The sequence below is a fragment of the Panicum virgatum genome, chromosome 6K (genome assembly GCF_016808335.1).
Source record: "Panicum virgatum strain AP13 chromosome 6K, P.virgatum_v5, whole genome shotgun sequence".
Classification (NCBI taxonomy): Eukaryota; Viridiplantae; Streptophyta; class Magnoliopsida; order Poales; family Poaceae; genus Panicum; species Panicum virgatum.
The window spans coordinates 34,143,834-34,159,899 of NC_053141.1; the positions used below are offsets into that span (position 1 = coordinate 34,143,834).

General features: G+C 42.9%; 2 protein-coding genes and 1 non-coding gene across 3 annotated transcripts; all 3 read left to right on the plus strand.

The window, feature by feature from the left end:
- The first annotated feature begins 4,180 nt into the window (after window positions 1-4,180).
- LOC120712292 (sulfate transporter 1.2-like) lies at window positions 4,181-9,374 on the plus strand. Its single transcript, XM_039998053.1, has 14 exons — window positions 4,181-4,510; window positions 5,850-6,200; window positions 6,275-6,323; window positions 6,429-6,636; window positions 6,703-6,877; window positions 6,971-7,036; window positions 7,130-7,243; window positions 7,371-7,487; window positions 7,571-7,697; window positions 7,789-8,075; window positions 8,154-8,344; window positions 8,418-8,503; window positions 8,587-8,663; window positions 8,907-9,374. The coding sequence occupies exons 2-14, from the start codon at window positions 5,868-5,870 to the stop codon at window positions 9,048-9,050; spliced, it is 1,974 nt and encodes a 657-aa protein (XP_039853987.1). The 5' UTR covers window positions 4,181-4,510; window positions 5,850-5,867; the 3' UTR covers window positions 9,051-9,374.
- A 640-nt stretch (window positions 9,375-10,014) lies between these two features.
- LOC120712293 (tRNA modification GTPase MnmE-like) lies at window positions 10,015-14,021 on the plus strand. The gene is made up of 9 exons (XM_039998055.1): window positions 10,015-10,516; window positions 10,610-10,748; window positions 10,911-11,032; window positions 11,677-11,880; window positions 11,978-12,037; window positions 12,458-12,596; window positions 12,700-12,818; window positions 13,009-13,233; window positions 13,370-14,021. The coding sequence occupies exons 1-9, from the start codon at window positions 10,079-10,081 to the stop codon at window positions 13,562-13,564; spliced, it is 1,641 nt and encodes a 546-aa protein (XP_039853989.1). The 5' UTR covers window positions 10,015-10,078; the 3' UTR covers window positions 13,565-14,021.
- A 323-nt stretch (window positions 14,022-14,344) lies between these two features.
- On the plus strand, window positions 14,345-14,430 carry TRNAY-GUA. The gene is given in 2 exon segments: window positions 14,345-14,381; window positions 14,395-14,430. It is a non-coding gene; the product is annotated as a tRNA-Tyr (tRNA).
- Window positions 14,431-16,066: the final 1,636 nt, after the last annotated feature.

Sequence of the window (16,066 nt, forward strand, 5' to 3'; positions counted from 1 at the left end):
AAGGAATTGTAAAGTGTTTGTTGTATTGGATGTGTATCAAGTTTTTCCGATCCCTTACAACCGATATATATAGCCTAGCGCTATTGAGTCCTAGCCGATTACGGCAAACATTACTTAACTAAAAAGAAAAGACTTCCTAATTTAAACTATACTAAAATATTACAACTGAATCGTCAAGATCTTCGTAGAGTCCGGGTCCTCTTATCCTTCCCTGACTTTATCGGTAACTCTTCATCGGCCGATCACCCAAACGCACGGGTTAGCATCTTGGCCGTTGTGAAGAGAGAGGAAGAGCAGACGCGTGGTTCTGTAGTCCATTGCGGCGGTTATTTTTGGGTTAACCCAATGACCCACGAGATTAAACCAGTGTAGCACTAAACGTTTCTTTGGGTCAGGTCTTTGGGTTTTTACCCTACTAGTCAGGAGTTGGGTTCCGGGTTATTGGGTCGACCCAAGAAATTCTGCATCATTAGTTGTAACTAAAGATTGTAATTCTGCCATGATTCAATAAAGCTCTTGTGATTTGCTCTAAAACAAACGGACCATAAAAGGAGCCAAGAAGGTACCTCTTGACAGACACTAAAATGCATGGTGGGCTGGTAACAACTTGAAATCAGGATAAAAAGGTGAAGGCTAATTTCACAACAAGCAATAGTTCTAACCCAATCTTAGTACATGATATTTGAATTGAAAACTTGTGCTTAATTACCTTGCATTAAATCTTGGAAACCAAAAAATATGCTGGGCAATGGCGATGTTTAATAGAAGAAATCTAACGCGTCCCAACCATATGTACATGTATATTGCGGAGGATCAAGTGATTTACATGGTCAAAATCTCCTCCAAAAGGTTTTTTCATCGCTTCTCGTTGCAACGACACTGATCTGATCGTGGCTTCCTAATTATTATTATCTAAAAAAAATCAAAATCTCGAGAGCTAAAAGATAGATGAAAAAAATTAAGCAAGGGCTAGCAATTCCGTACGTGTGAAGGAACATTCAATAGTCTCATAGGTGTGCCTACCAAGAGTCTAGACGAATTTGTTGCTTCATCCAAATGTATAAAAGATTATAGTTGCACTTAAAAGCCGAGCACTCTGCCATTGAATTAGCAACCCAGATAAAATAGGATCTCTTAGACACGATCGAAATCCAAAAATCGATGGAATTACACCGGACCCTCCTGTCAAAACTTGGAATTAGCAAGACATCAAAAGAAAGATTTTATCACCCATAAAAACACTCAAATACCAAAATGAACTGATCCCATTAAATTTCACTAACGGCAAAAAAAAAGGAGCGGTCCCTATCACAATGGCAAAAATTTATTTTTTTGGCAGTCTCTTTAAATAAGGAAATCTTCTATGAGAATACATGCAGGGGGGCAACTCTATCATTTAAGCCAAGTGTAGACAGAAATATCTAATATGGAGTGACGATAAAAACACCCTGCTATCTAAAAATTCTATTTGTTCAATAGACCTTTGTCAATAGAAATACAATGCAATTAGATAAAAAAAGGAAACTAATGAATGCAACGTTAACGATCAAGTGGACCCAAGGACGGATGGGGGGTTGAAAGTATCTAGGCCCCTAATTCGAGTTTTGGTAATTAATGACATCGATTTGTGGATTAATAATTTCATTCGAGATAATGAGCATAAGTTGATCTACGGATAAAAGGGATTTGGTTGTGAACGTGTGAAGTTTGGAGATGATATGCAAAGCTCGGGCTCAAGGCAAAGGTATAAAATAGGGCTTTTGTATTTTACCGGTCACAAGGCGTTTAGTGGATGAAAAGTGACCGGATTTGTTGGATAGATAGCCATACTATCAAGAGGGGTTGTGTACTCGTGCTTGACGGGTCTTTAGTGTCATTTTGCTCAAAATGTCTAGGTGCATGCATGAGGGCTAACGACGTTTTGACAAGATTTGAAAAGGAACAAGTTTGAGAGCTGACTGCACAAGCGCGGACAGTCCGTTCCCTGGAGCGCGGACGGTCCGCACCCGTACCAGAGAGCATGTTTGGCTCTGGTGGAAATTAGATGTGACTGGCGGATAGTCCGGCCCAGCTGGGCGGACGGTCCGCCGCTCTAACTCAAATTGTACTAGAGAGGGTGTTTTCTCTGGTTGAGGCGATGATCTGTGCGGCGGACGGTCCGCCCCTGGGGTGAGGATGGTCCGCCGGCTATTTGACTATTTGTACTAGAGACAGTGTTGTCTCTGGTGGTTTTCAAGGATGAACGGCGGGCGGTCCGCCCCTGGGGTGCGGACGGTCCGCCAGCTAATTTCAAAGTTGTACCAGAGACGATGTCCGTCTCTGGTGGTGTGGAAAACATAACTGCGGACGGTCTGCCCCTGGGGCGCGGACGGTCCGCCAGGGCTGTAACAGATAGTTCTGACACACATTAAATGCACTCTGACTCACTGGTTTATAATGGCGGACGGTCCGGTTTTTGAACCGCGGACAGTCCGCGTCTTCGCAGAAAAGAGTGTAACGGCTAGTTTTTGAGGGGATGTCTATATATATCCAATGCCCGGCCATTGGGAGGCTCTCCTGGCTATTTGGACTGCATACCTGACACTATAGTGCTAAGGCATCTCTCACACACACACACTTGCTTAGAGATTGCATTCTTGAGAGTGTGGGGGCTTCCTAGTGCATTGCATCAAGAGTTTGAGCTTTGTGGCACTAGGGAAACTTCAAGCAAGCGTCATCGACTTGTTACTCTTGGGAGTTGCCGCTCCCTAGACGGCTTGGAGAAGAGGATTTCGTGGAGCTCCTCCAAGGAGATTGTTGAGGAGCCCCGATTTCAGTTGTGAGAGGTCTTGTGCTCACCTCACCAGAGTGGTGAAGAGCAACTCTAGTGGAATCGAGGTGTGGAGTGGTTCCTTGATTCAAGCCGGCTCAAAATCAAGAGGTTCTTGATAGATGAGCGGTTGATTCTTGGAATCTACCTCAACGTGGATTATGGGTGATTGGCAAGTCATCGACACCACGGGATAAATTCGTGTGTCAAGCTTGGTTACCTCTCTTGCTCACTTTAATTCTTGTTTTTACTTTGAGCAATTTACTTTACTAGAGCTTGATTTGTATCTTGTCACCCTAGGTTGCAAACCCATTTAGAGATAGTAGTAGCATGACATAGGGCTTTCCTTTGTTACTAATTAAATTTCTCTAGTATTGTTGATTTTAGAATTTAAACCGCTTATTCACCCCCTCTAGTCGGTGTTCTTGATCCTACAGGGGGAGGGGCTCGGAGCCCTTACCCGGCCCCATGCAGTCCATGGAACCCCCAATACCCTTTAAAGAAGAGGAAGAAAGCAAAAAAAAAAAAAGTAGATTAAGGGAATTATTCAGTCTTGAACATTATTCACAAGTGATTGTCTACGATCACAACGAAACAAATCTGACCACATAGGCAGAAGATACATTAGCACTTAGACTCCACACCTCTAAGAAACAAGAAAGAAAGAGACTAAGAAAGAAAGCTAGAAAGTCTAAGCTTCAAACTTCTTTTACGCTCTAACTTCAACCTTGCATTCAGCACCTTGTGCTGCAACTAGTCCCTCGTCCCTTCTATTTTCTTAGAAACTTTAGAGGTCAGGACCATTCTACTACTAGCTACTTTTCGTGCTCCCTCTGCACTTCCAACCCTCCGAACAGATCTGGTATCATCGTTCCAAGAATGAGAGATCAAAATGAACTCTGCATTTACATCCTAGATTCGCCATAAGAGTGGACCATGTATGGAGAGGCTCGCCGTCGTCGTCGATGTGCCATCGGTTAGTGACCAATGACAGTAGCCGGGCCGATTGTTTGTTACCTCGAACGACCCCGGACGCGAGTCCTCGCTCCACCGGCAAAGCTTACGGCGACCGCGACCAGACACCGTGACCGCAGCCATCACGCCTAGGTGGACCCACATGTCAGAGGGACATGAGCGCCAGTCGTCCCGCTTACCATTCCACGGCGACTCGCGCGAGTCGCGACCGTCCGTGACTCCGTGGCCCGCGAAACAGTTGACCAGGGCGGACCGGGCCCACCTGCCAGCGACCCCTCCGTCTGGGCCTTCGGGGTAGTGGGCCCGGATCCGTGGAGCCCACGCGGACTTCCGCTTGCCGCTCGACCACCACCCGCTCCCGACCATACCACTGTCCTCGCTCGCTCCGTCGCTCGCTCGCTCCGTCGCTCGCTCGCTCGGGTATAATTGCAGCGCAAAATCCCCGAAAGGCTCCCACGAATGAATTGATCATCGCCGCTCTCCATTCCGAGAAGGAAAAATCATTCATTTGACCCCGCAGATTCGCTGCTCATACATACTACTACTCTCGCGGACGCGGCGGCCGGCGGCGCTCGATCCCCGCGCGCCCGGCGGGACCCGGCGGCGTCCTCGGCCTCGGGCCAAATGCGGCGGCCCCGGTGGGACGCTTGAGCGGCCGGCGCTCCGTTTGCTCGCAGGGCGCGCGCCCAAGGGCTCCCCGTCTCCCTCCCCCGAATCGCCCGGCAGGTAAAATCCGCACCCCCGGTCCTTCGTTGCGCTCCTCTTAAGTTCGTCTCGCTCGTTCCCAGGGGGTGTTTGGATTGGACTGCGGTTCATTGCGATCTTGGGGATCCTTTCTCTTGGAAATTTTACGATTTTCTCTTCGGGTTCCCGGGCTGGTTCCCTTTGTTGAATTTTCCTGCAACCTTCTCCATCTTTCTGTTTGGCAGAACAATATTTCTAGCCCCGTGTGGAGTTCGGAGAAGCCCCGCTACCTGTTCCTGCGTCACAGTATCTCCTGTCTCGTGGACCGTTGTTTCACAATCGATTGCACACTGCACAGTTCATAATTTTCTCTAAAAAAATTACACAATTCATAATCGCGTTAATCACCTACTGTTTGTTTGTCCCCAGCTGGGGAACATAACAGCATGGTTCAGGGTTCAAAGATAGCCATTCAGTCTTTCAGCGTGCTGATCGAATTAGCATGACTGTCAGAAACAGCCTCTTCACCTCGGGCTTCGTACCGGACCTAACTGCTGATAGTTTCCCCTGCAACGTTGTAGAATGGACAATATTAGTAGTAGGTAGTTGACGATTCAGGGAAAAAGTTGGTTCATCCATCGATGCAAACTGCATACTGTTCTCAACTTTTCCCAGCTCCTCTGGCCTGAAGAGCAGTTAGCGATATTTTAAGGTTGTCATGATTCGGTGTTGCTTAACTCAGCTGCTCATTTGTTAGTGTTTTCACCCAGAAACTTGGGATTTTTCAAACATATAAACAGTCAGCCATTGCTACTGCACTCAGCGTTTTAAAATACATGGAGGCAAAGTTGGGAACCATTTTAATTGGCTCGAAAGATACTTTCACAGTTTACAATTGTGTACTGGATTTTATAGATATGTAGTTCTGGAAATGGGAAGACCAAGCTTGGCTTTTCAGACCGAGTCAATTCCTCCAACACCATCCTTCATGTAACTGGATAGAATTATTTCAGTATATCTGCTTTTAACTTAGACTACTGGTTTTCAGTCCATTAGGAACACGCAGGCTGATTTAGCATCCTTTGCCCATACCAAATGTGCTAAAAAAATACAAGTTTAATTGATACCTCCAATTCATCTTAGTACATCGCGCATTAATGTTATGGGCATCTTCTTCTTCTTCTTCCAATTTTACTAAACATTTCTGGTTGATTGATCGAGTTTTGTGCAATTCGTTGCACCTCATTAATTTGTTCAAAGTTTTTATTGTTCCCATTTGCAATACATAATTTCCCTTCCAATTCGAATAATATTTACTTTGTTTTATCCATTGACTGTCTCACTTACAACCCAGAATCTTATATTTCTAATCTTAATTCAGTTATTTTATTACCCAAAGATGGTTCATCAAAAGCGAGATGAGGCGACAGCAGATGAAACCAGCATCTCGACACAGCCTCCCTCCTATAATCTATCTCAAGCGCCACCTGTGTACAAAGTCGGGTATCCTCCTCAGAAGAACCTCACCACAGAGTTTACGAACACACTGAGGGAGACATTCTTCCATGACAATCCACTAAAGCAGTATAAGGACCAATCTGGATCGACAAAGTTTAAAATGGGCTTGCAGTTCTTGTTCCCAGTCTTTGATTGGGGTAGGACTTACAACTTGAGCAAGTTCAAAGGTGATCTGATTGCCGGATTGACAATCGCAAGTCTCTGCATCCCTCAGGTATCAGGTTGACTACACCTATCACTATAAATTGGCTACTTATTGTGCCTGACATCTAGTCTTGGATTAAATAGGATATTGGCTACTCAAAGCTTGCTTATCTGGATCCACAGTATGGGCTTTGTAAGTTTCATCAATTCAGATGTTCCATTGATGAATCTTGATTTAATTCTTGACTGGTGACTCTTATCAATGCTATTGTCATTATTTTTTGTTATTTGGTTTCAGACTCCAGCTTTGTCCCCCCATTGATATATGCTGCAATGGGTAGCTCAAGGGATATAGCAATTGGGCCAGTTGCAGTGGTATCTCTTCTAATAGGTTCACTCCTACAAAATGAAGTTGATCATGAAAAGAACAAGGAAGAATACTTGTGTCTTGCTTTTACAGCAACCTTCTTTGCTGGTATTACTCAAGCAGCCCTGGGATTTCTAAGGTATACCACAGTACTTTTAAGCAAGACACATGTAGGTCAATCAATCTCAGACTTGCTATTTTTCAGGTTAGGATTCCTCATAGAGTTCTTGTCGCATGCTGCAATTGTCGGATTCATGGGAGGAGCAGCAATCACTATTGCCCTGCAGCAGCTCAAATATGTGTTGGGAATCAGGAACTTCACAAAGGAAACTGATATAATTTCTGTTATGAAGTCTGTTTGGGGCTCGGTTCATCATGGGGTACTTAACTTGAACTTAAGACAGTATGAATAAAATATTACCATCAGACTGACTCCTATAGTTATCTGATAAGGCGTGATCTTTTGTATGCAGTGGAACTGGCAGACAGTTGTGATTGGCTTCTCTTTCCTCGCTTTTCTTCTTCTTGCAAAGTACATTGTGAGAATCCCTTTATTTTCCATACTATTTACCTTAAATATTTCTTAGATTTTGGAAATACTATAACTTAATAATGATATTTCCTATACACAGGGGAAAAGAAATAAGAAGTATTTCTGGGTGCCAGCTATTGCTCCTATAACTTCTGTCATTCTTGCTACCCTTTTTGTATACCTTTTCCGTGCTGACAAACATGGTGTTCAAATTGTAAGTACTCAAGTTAGTAGCTCAATTATTTTTGCATGACCTCAACCACAAGAATCATATGAACCCCGCAACTTCATATAGATCATGTTTTAAGTAGTGAATCATTTTTGGCACTCGGTGAACCCAGGTGAATAATATCAAGAAGGGCATCAACCCATCATCTCTGCACAAGATTTATTTCACCGGTCCATTTGTTGCAAAAGGTTTCAAGATCGGTGTTGTCTGCGGCATGATCGGTTTGACGGTATGTATGCCATGAAAATCCATCTTGGTCCTTCATGTTCTTTTCCAGACAGAATGCGCATCAATCTTTGTGTGCCTTATCAGGAAGCCGTGGCGATCGGAAGGACATTTGCTGCTGTGAAGGGCTACCAGTTAGATGGAAACAAGGAGATGGTAGCACTTGGAACAATGAACATTGTAGGCTCAATGACGTCTTGCTATGTCACAACAGGTAACTATATCTTCTTTTCTGAATGGAGTTGCAGTGATATTTGATATTTCTGAAAATATTGTGCTGAAACCTGTTTGCTGCAATTCTCCAGGTTCTTTCTCACGTTCTGCAGTCAATTTCATGGCTGGGTGCCGAACACCAGTATCTAATGTTGTTATGTCAATGGTTGTGCTTCTCACCTTGTTGGTCATCACACCATTGTTTAAGTATACGCCAAATGCGATCCTTGGATCAATCATTATTTCTGCTGTGATTGGCCTTGTGGACTATGAAGCAGCAATTCTCATTTGGAAAGTTGACAAAATGGATTTCATCGCCTGCATGGGAGCATTCTTTGGTGTGGTTTTCAAATCTGTTGAGATAGGCCTCTTAATTGCTGTAAGTACCCATCCCAGTCTTTACTATCCAATCTTGTAGGGATAAGTGAAACTTACTTGACATTTTCGATATTCAAAGGTGTCAATTTCATTTGCCAAAATACTTCTTCAAGTAACAAGACCAAGGACTGCACTGCTCGGAAACCTTCCAGGCACCACAATTTACAGGAACACGGATCAGTATCCAGATGCAAGGCATGTTCCTGGGGTGGTAATAGTGAGGGTTGATTCCGCTATCTATTTCTCCAACTCCAATTATATCCGGGAGAGGTATAAATATAAAACCACCATGTTTCATGTATAGCTTGAGTATTCTCATAAACTTTCATGCGCTCCATTTCAGAATTCTTAGGTGGTTAACAGCTGAAGAAGAGAAAGTCAAGGCAGAGGGACTGTCTAGAATCAATTTCTTGATAGTGGAGATGTCACGTAAGTAGAATCACCTGTTAATGTGATATGATCAGTGTTCTTCTGATTGTAATGATTAAAGCCAATGAAAATGTTTCTTACAGCTGTTATAGATATTGACACAAGTGGTATACATGCCCTTGAAGATCTGCACAAGAATCTTCAGAAGAGAAGCATTCAGGTATGTAGACTGATACTAAAATTGACTGACTTGATTAAAAGTAGTTCCAAGAATTTTCAGTCAATGTTAGGACTTGTTATTCCACTTCAAAAGATCAAAGTATCTTATTGGAGGAACATTCTAAAATCCTACACAAGAAACCTGAGAATGGAAAAATATGGGTTAGGAGCTGTTATAAAAGAATTGAAATTATCTGTGCATTGATTTTAATGGATATATTGTGTGCGTTTGTGCATGCGGCAGCTCCTCCTATCAAATCCTGGCTCCATCGTCATTGAGAAGCTCCAGTCGTCGAAACTAACTGAGCACATCGGAAGCAATCACATTTTCCTGACAGTTGCTGACGCCGTGCGTTTCTGCACTTCAAAGTCGATGCAAGAGCCCTGAACTGAAATGGATTTACGTCAGGCATCTTGCTGATGTTTGTGCCAAATTTGGTTATCTACACATCTGCATTCTAGTATATAAATCATGTAATGACGTTACAAGATCACAAATCATAGGATATTTTCGAAGGTGGTGCCGGCTGTTGCTTAACGCGAGAGTGGGCGATAACATTTCAAACAGATGTAATTCTGTTGTTTTGACTTTTGAACACTGCTTACAGACAAGTGGATAGGGTTAATGTATAGCTAAATGCTGTGATCTGAGTCCCTCATTCGTTTCCGAAATGAATGAAAGAAAGAAAAATTACTAGATATACACGATTAATTGGTGCATCATTGTTTTGTTTCAACTTTCTGTGACATTTGTCATTGATTTATGAAGGTAGCAAGAGAGTAATTCCTTGAAAAGGAACCTACTTAACGCACTGTTAGAACTTCGATGGAAGTTTTCACGATGTGACCCAAAATGTTACAGAAATGGAGGTTTGTATTCTTTAAAACTTTTTTGTGCCAAAAAAAAGGTGTGGAGATTTTCTTGGAAAGAGGTGTAGTTACTTTGTACACAAAATGAGAAAGTAATCATCTTAATTGTTGTCTTATACTCCCTCCATCCAGTTTTGATAGATATATTTTAAAAATTCAAATCTCCAAAAATAATAGCTATATTTGCTATTAGGATAGGTTGTGGCAATAAATAGTACTAGTAACGAGGAGTTTCCAGTTAAAATATTGGAGGACCAATAAAAAGTCTGTGTTGTATATTATTGCCTTATAAAATGTTATGCCATGAAACTCTGAGAAAGTTTCAAAATTTGAACTTCGAACACAGTAGCCACATCGGTAATCGGTTGTTTACTTCTAAAATGTTATGGCATGAAATCTCTCTACGGATGAAACCCGTCGATTTAGGATCCGACAGTGATGAAAACCTGCAGCTGGAGCTGGCTTCCTGTCCGGCTCCGGCCACCCAGCCGAGTTAACGAGCGAACCCCTCCCCAATCGCCACGGCTCGCAGCTCATCCCAATCCGATGGCCCGCGCCGCCGCCCGCCTCCTCCCGCTCTTCCTCCCATGGCGGCGCCCGCCGCCGGTCCGCCTCCTCCGCCGCCGCCTCCTTCCGACCCCTAGCAGCACCAGGACCCTGGCCGCGCGCCCGGACACCCTCGTCCTCCCCGGCGACGAGCGCTCGCCCACGCCGGCGCGCCTGCCCCCGCACCAGACGCGCCAGGACTACGGCGGCGGGGGCGGCGCTCCCGAGACCATCGCGGCCATCGTCACCTCCCTCGGCGGCGGCCCGGCGGCGGTCGGGATCGTGCGGCTCTCGGGCCCCGACGCCGTCGCCGTCGCCGGCCGCGTGTTCCGGCCCGCCAGGAGGGCGCAGGCGCAGGAGCAGGCTCCGTGGCAGCCGCGCAGCCACTTCGTGGAGTACGGACTCGCGCTCGACGCGGACGGCAGCGTCATCGATGAGGTAGGCAACGCGGCTCGGTGCTCCGCTTCTCGTTAGCTTTAGCTATGCTTCTCCTTGTGCTAGCTGCAAACTCACCTTGGTGTGTTGCTGAAGGTCCTGGTGGTGCCTATGCTGTCTCCGAGGTCGTACACGCGAGAGGATGTGGTGGAGCTCCAGTGCCATGGCAACGACCTCTGCTTGCGCCGCGTGCTCAGGGCTTGCTTGGAAGCGGGCGCCAGGCTCGCTGATCCTGGTCAGTTGCTACTTACCCTCTCCTTATTGAACTGCCATTGTGCCTTGTACCATGATTGCAGGTTAATCGGTCATTGAGAAATAATTTCAATCGATTATGGATTCTTAGTTTGTGGTACCAAATGCTATGCTCTAATCTGCCAAATTTGCATCTTCTTTCCAGGCGAGTTCACTCTTCGTGCCTTTCTGAATGGGAGATTGGACTTGGCCCAAGCAGAAAACGTGTCACGGCTCATTTCAGCTAAATCAGCAGCTGCGGCCGACTCAGCTTTGGCTGGCATCCAGGTAATTAGTTCATGGGCTTATATTGATGCACCTGTAAAGAGGTAGAATATGGGGAAGCACTATTTCCTTTAAGGCTGTGTTTAGTTCCGTTTTCCAAAAATTTGGAAACGGAATCTTGGCATTTAGAAGTACTAAATGAAATCTATTTATAAAACTTTTTACACGGATGGGTTCTAAATCGCGAGACGAATCTAACGAGCCTAATTAATCCATCATTAGAGATTATTTACTGTAGTGCGACGTTGTCCAATCATGGTCTAATTAGGCTTAAAAGATTCGTCTCGAAATTACACCCAGGGGCTATCGAATGGGTTTTGTCAGTTATCCACACTTAAGACTTCTAATTAGTTGTCAAACGTTCGAAATTACTGTAGCCCTTGAAATTTTTTGGAATTTTAAGGGGAACTAAACATGGCCTAAGTATGCATTTCCAATCACGCCTTTGAGCTTAAACGTGGAACCCCAGAAGCTTAAGCCATTCCAGATTGGCTGCAGCTGAAACGGATTCTTATTGGGATAAACTCCTTTTGTATTGGAAGCTTAAATTCATCTATGTCAGCTTCTTTGAGAAGCCCAAAGTCGGAGGCTCCATGAAGGAGCTAAATGCTTCAGAACAGGTCTGAATTTGACATGTTTGAATGTAGGGAGGCTTTTCTACTCTAGTAAAGTCGTTGAGATCAAGGTGCATTGAGTTGCTAACGGAGATAGAGGCTCGTCTAGATTTTGAAGATGAGATGCCTCCCTTGGACCCAGTGATGCTTATCAGCAAAATTAATTGTATGAGGCAGGAAGTTCAGGATGCATTGGACACTTCCAATTATGATAAGCTATTACAATCTGGTCTGCAGGTATTTTATTCATGTTATACGTTGGCAATACTTAAGGTTCAGATTTTAGAAATTAACATAATGAAGATTAAATAAATGCATTTAAAATATATTGCAGATAGCAATAATTGGCCGCCCAAATGTTGGCAAGTCAAGCCTCCTTAATGCTTGGAGTAAGGTATGTACATGGATATCCCTGTTTCGTGTTGAACTAGCATGTATTATTGGTCTTTTTGTTATGTTAACAGTACTGATCCTTCTTATTCGCTGTACCTTCATGTGGGCAACAACATGAAATGTATTGTATTTCATATTTTTTTTAGGAAAAGTATTTAATATTTTCTTCAATGAACTTGCAAAGGCTATAAAAAATCAGCTAGAGATACCCTAATGACAGGCAATTTGTGTGAAGAATTAGGCTAGTGCTTAACATATTCTGCACTGAACAAAGAAAAATTTCTGCTTGTTGCCTAGTTTATCTGGAAATCAATAATCCTATAATTCTGACTGTATACTTAAGGAGTGTTGTGTATAGATGAATTTGTTTTGTATTGCACCCATATTAGTTGATATTGGAATTTAAATGTTTAGCTTGCAGAGTGAAAGGGCTATTGTTACTGAAATAGCCGGAACTACGCGGGATGTAGTAGAAGCAAATGTCTCGATTCATGGCATCCCTGTTACTCTTTTAGACACTGCTGGTATAAGAGAGACTGATGATGTTGTGGAGAAAATTGGTAAGTTGTTTTTCCTTAGAATATGCATTCAGTATCTGATAGGAGTTAGGGACTAATGATAATCCTAGTCTTGACATCTATATTCAATTCTGATCTTACACAGGCGTTAAAAGATCTGAGGCTGCTGCATTGGGAGCTGATCTGATTATAATGACAATAAGTGCAGTTGATGGATGGACTGATGATGACACTAAACTTATTGAGCATGTTTTGATAAATAAGGTACATTTTCTTTTGCTTTGTTATCAATTGTCCTGTATGCTTAACTATTGTCCTCCCACTATCCAAAAAAAACTATGTCCTCCGTCCCTCCTACTATTAACATATATATATTTCCATTTGAGAACTTTTGAGCTACTCCTTGGTTAACTATTGTACTAATTATTCTTTTTTGCTTTCTTGTTTGAGATAGAAATCCTCAGGTTCTTCAGTTCCGATGGTCCTTGTAATCAACAAGGTCGATTGTGCACCATTTGTTTCTGGAGAACAGTTTGAAAAGTTCAGTGGCGTCTTCACAAAACAAGTCCAGACATGTGCGGTCACTAGTAAAGGCATTTCCGAGTTGGAGGGTGCTGTAATAGAGGTCAGGGGTATTGAGCACGTACCTTCTGGGGGACGACGATGGACTGTAAACCAGGTAATTCTATGTGTGTTCATCACTTCAAGAACATGACCAAACTGCTGTCCCCTGAGTATTGTTGCCCTAATAAATGTTGCATGTGTTGATGTGAAAGATCACCAACTGCTTTCTCATTTCGCGTCATATTATGCAGAGGCAATTCGAGCAGCTCTTGAGGACTAAAGAAGCTTTCACACGGCTAGAATCGTCTATTAGTGAGCAGTTACCAATGGATTTTTGGACCATAGACTTGAGGGAAGCCGCACTTGCTCTCGCAACAATCAGTGGAGAGGACATCTCTGAAGAAGTATTGAGCAGCATATTCAGCAAATTTTGCATCGGGAAATGATACATGAGCTCCACGTCCTGCAGATCCTAACTTGCCTTCTCAGAGATGGTGCATGAGTGCATCCAATATTTTTGAGCTGAAGCTTGTTCCTCAACTCAGAGCACAATGCAGCAGACTCTGACTGACTGGCACCGACAATGCAACTATGGTGAACGGGCACGCTTGTTCTCTGAAGTTCCAGATACAGAACGTTGCAGGAACTGAAGCACTGTCCACCTTAGCGCGCGTCGCAAAGATGCTGAGTTCCTGGCTTGGTGTCGGAGCTTGTATACGTGATGATGTTTAGGAGAAACTTTTATCTCTGATCAAAGTAAGAATATACTGTTTCATTCATTCGCGTAGCTGTTAAGAGTTTTGGTACCAAGTGTGATTGCTGATCAGAGCACAAAGAATGGGGCCTTGTTGCCCTGTACGGGCGACTGCATCCTGAACTCACTGCATAGTGCATATTTCTTGGGGAAATATGGGATCATCGTATCATGAGCGGTCGAGCGCATATATGAGCAAATGGTAACTAACTGGTTTGATTTTGATTCTGTCGCTCAAAACTTCAAACCGTGTGTTTATGATCGGTCCATTCCATTTTTCCTAGAAGTGAATATGTCGTGTGCCTGAGACATCAGGGGCATCGATAACTTACCTTCCTAGACATGGTACCATGGTCCATGGTTGCTGAAACAGGAGCAGGCACGTTTCCTTGAACGGATGAAGTGCTAGATTTTTCATTCAGAACCAAACATACAAAAGTGATATATGTTTCTTTACAATTTCCTTCACAAACCGACCTTAGCTCAGTTGGTAGAGCGGAGGACTGTAGTCGATGCAGATCAATCCTTAGGTCGCTGGTTCGAATCCGGCAGGTCTGATAATTTTTTTGTGAATTTTTCTTTAATCTTTTTGTCTTTTTCTAATGAAACAATGAACTATTCATATCTTTTGTGTTTATTTCATTTTAATATAAATAAGCCTTTCTGCCTCGCCTAGACTTGGGGATTGAAGGCTACAAAATCAGCCAGTCGAGCTCAAAATGCTCAAAGAGTTGACTGGTTCCGGCTGCATGTGGACACAAAACAAGGGTCTTTCGCCAATGGGCCCCAGCCCTTTTGGTGCCACGCGCGACGGTCGGTTTCAGCTGTCATTGGCTTCCAGATGCACATCAGCGTATGGCCTAGACTTGTTCACCGGGAGATGCATGATTCCTCGCCGGTAAACAAGCACCGAATCAGGCGTTTTTTTATTTTTATATTTTCCAAAATCGTTTTTTACATAAATATATTTTCGGTTCCATAATTTACAGATTTAGTAAAAATGTGATTAAAAATAAATTTTATTTACATTAAAAATAAATCTGTAAATTATGAAACCGAAAATATATTTCTGTAAAAAACGATTTTGAAAAATATAAAAAATAAAAAAACGCCCGAATCAGTGTCGGGGGATGGAAAAAAACTGTGCCCCGTTTAGGCCTCGTTTAGTTTGTGAAATTTTTTGGATTTTGACATTGTAGCACTTTCGTTGTTATTTGATAATTAATATCCAATTATAGACTAATTAGGCTTAAAAGATTCATCTCATGCTAATCGGTTAGACTATGTAATTAGTTATTTTTTTCAACTACATTTAATACTCTATGCATGTGTACAAACATTCGATGTGACGGGTACTGCAGAAAATTTTTTGGGAACTAAACGGGGCCTTAGTTTCCAAAAAATTTCCTGCAGTACCCATCACATCGAATCTTTACACATATGCATGAAGCATTAAATATAGTTGAAAAAAATTGATTACACAGTTTAAATGATTAGCATAAGACGAATCTTTTAAAGCTAATTAGTCTATGATTGGACATTAATTGCCGAATAACAACGAAAGTGCTACGGTATCAAAACTCAAAAAATTTTGCGAACTAAACAAGACCTGAGGTGTGACGGAGTCAATTGATTCTCAAACAATCAGACTTGCTAGCAGAAGTGCCGAACTAAATTGGAATCAAGAGCTGTGGGCTACCGTAGGAAAAACAAGGTATGGCAGATGCCATACCTTGCCATCATGGTCCTCCCACCACTGCACCGAGTATATATAGAAGTATCTGCAAATTTGGTAGTTGTGCTGCTGAGATCCTCGCGTGTACATCACACCGACTTGTAGCCTCACTCACAGAGACACACAGACAGTAACATTTTTGCTCTTTTACGTACATGATGTTTCGGAAGTTGAACCACAGTACCACACGAATTGGTCCACTAAAACGCACGAAGCGTGCAGAAATAAATTGCAATTCTGCAGCTACAGAGTCCACTAGTGAACTAATACTACTCCCTCAGTTCCAAATTATAATTCATTTGACTTTTTTAACCCCAAGTTTAAACGCCCGTTTTATTCAAAAAATTTATATAAAATATAACTTCTTTTGTTGTGATTTGTTTTATTAATAAAAGTTTTTCAAGAATAATTTAAATTTGACTATGTTTTTATAAATTTTTTGAATAAAATGAACGATCA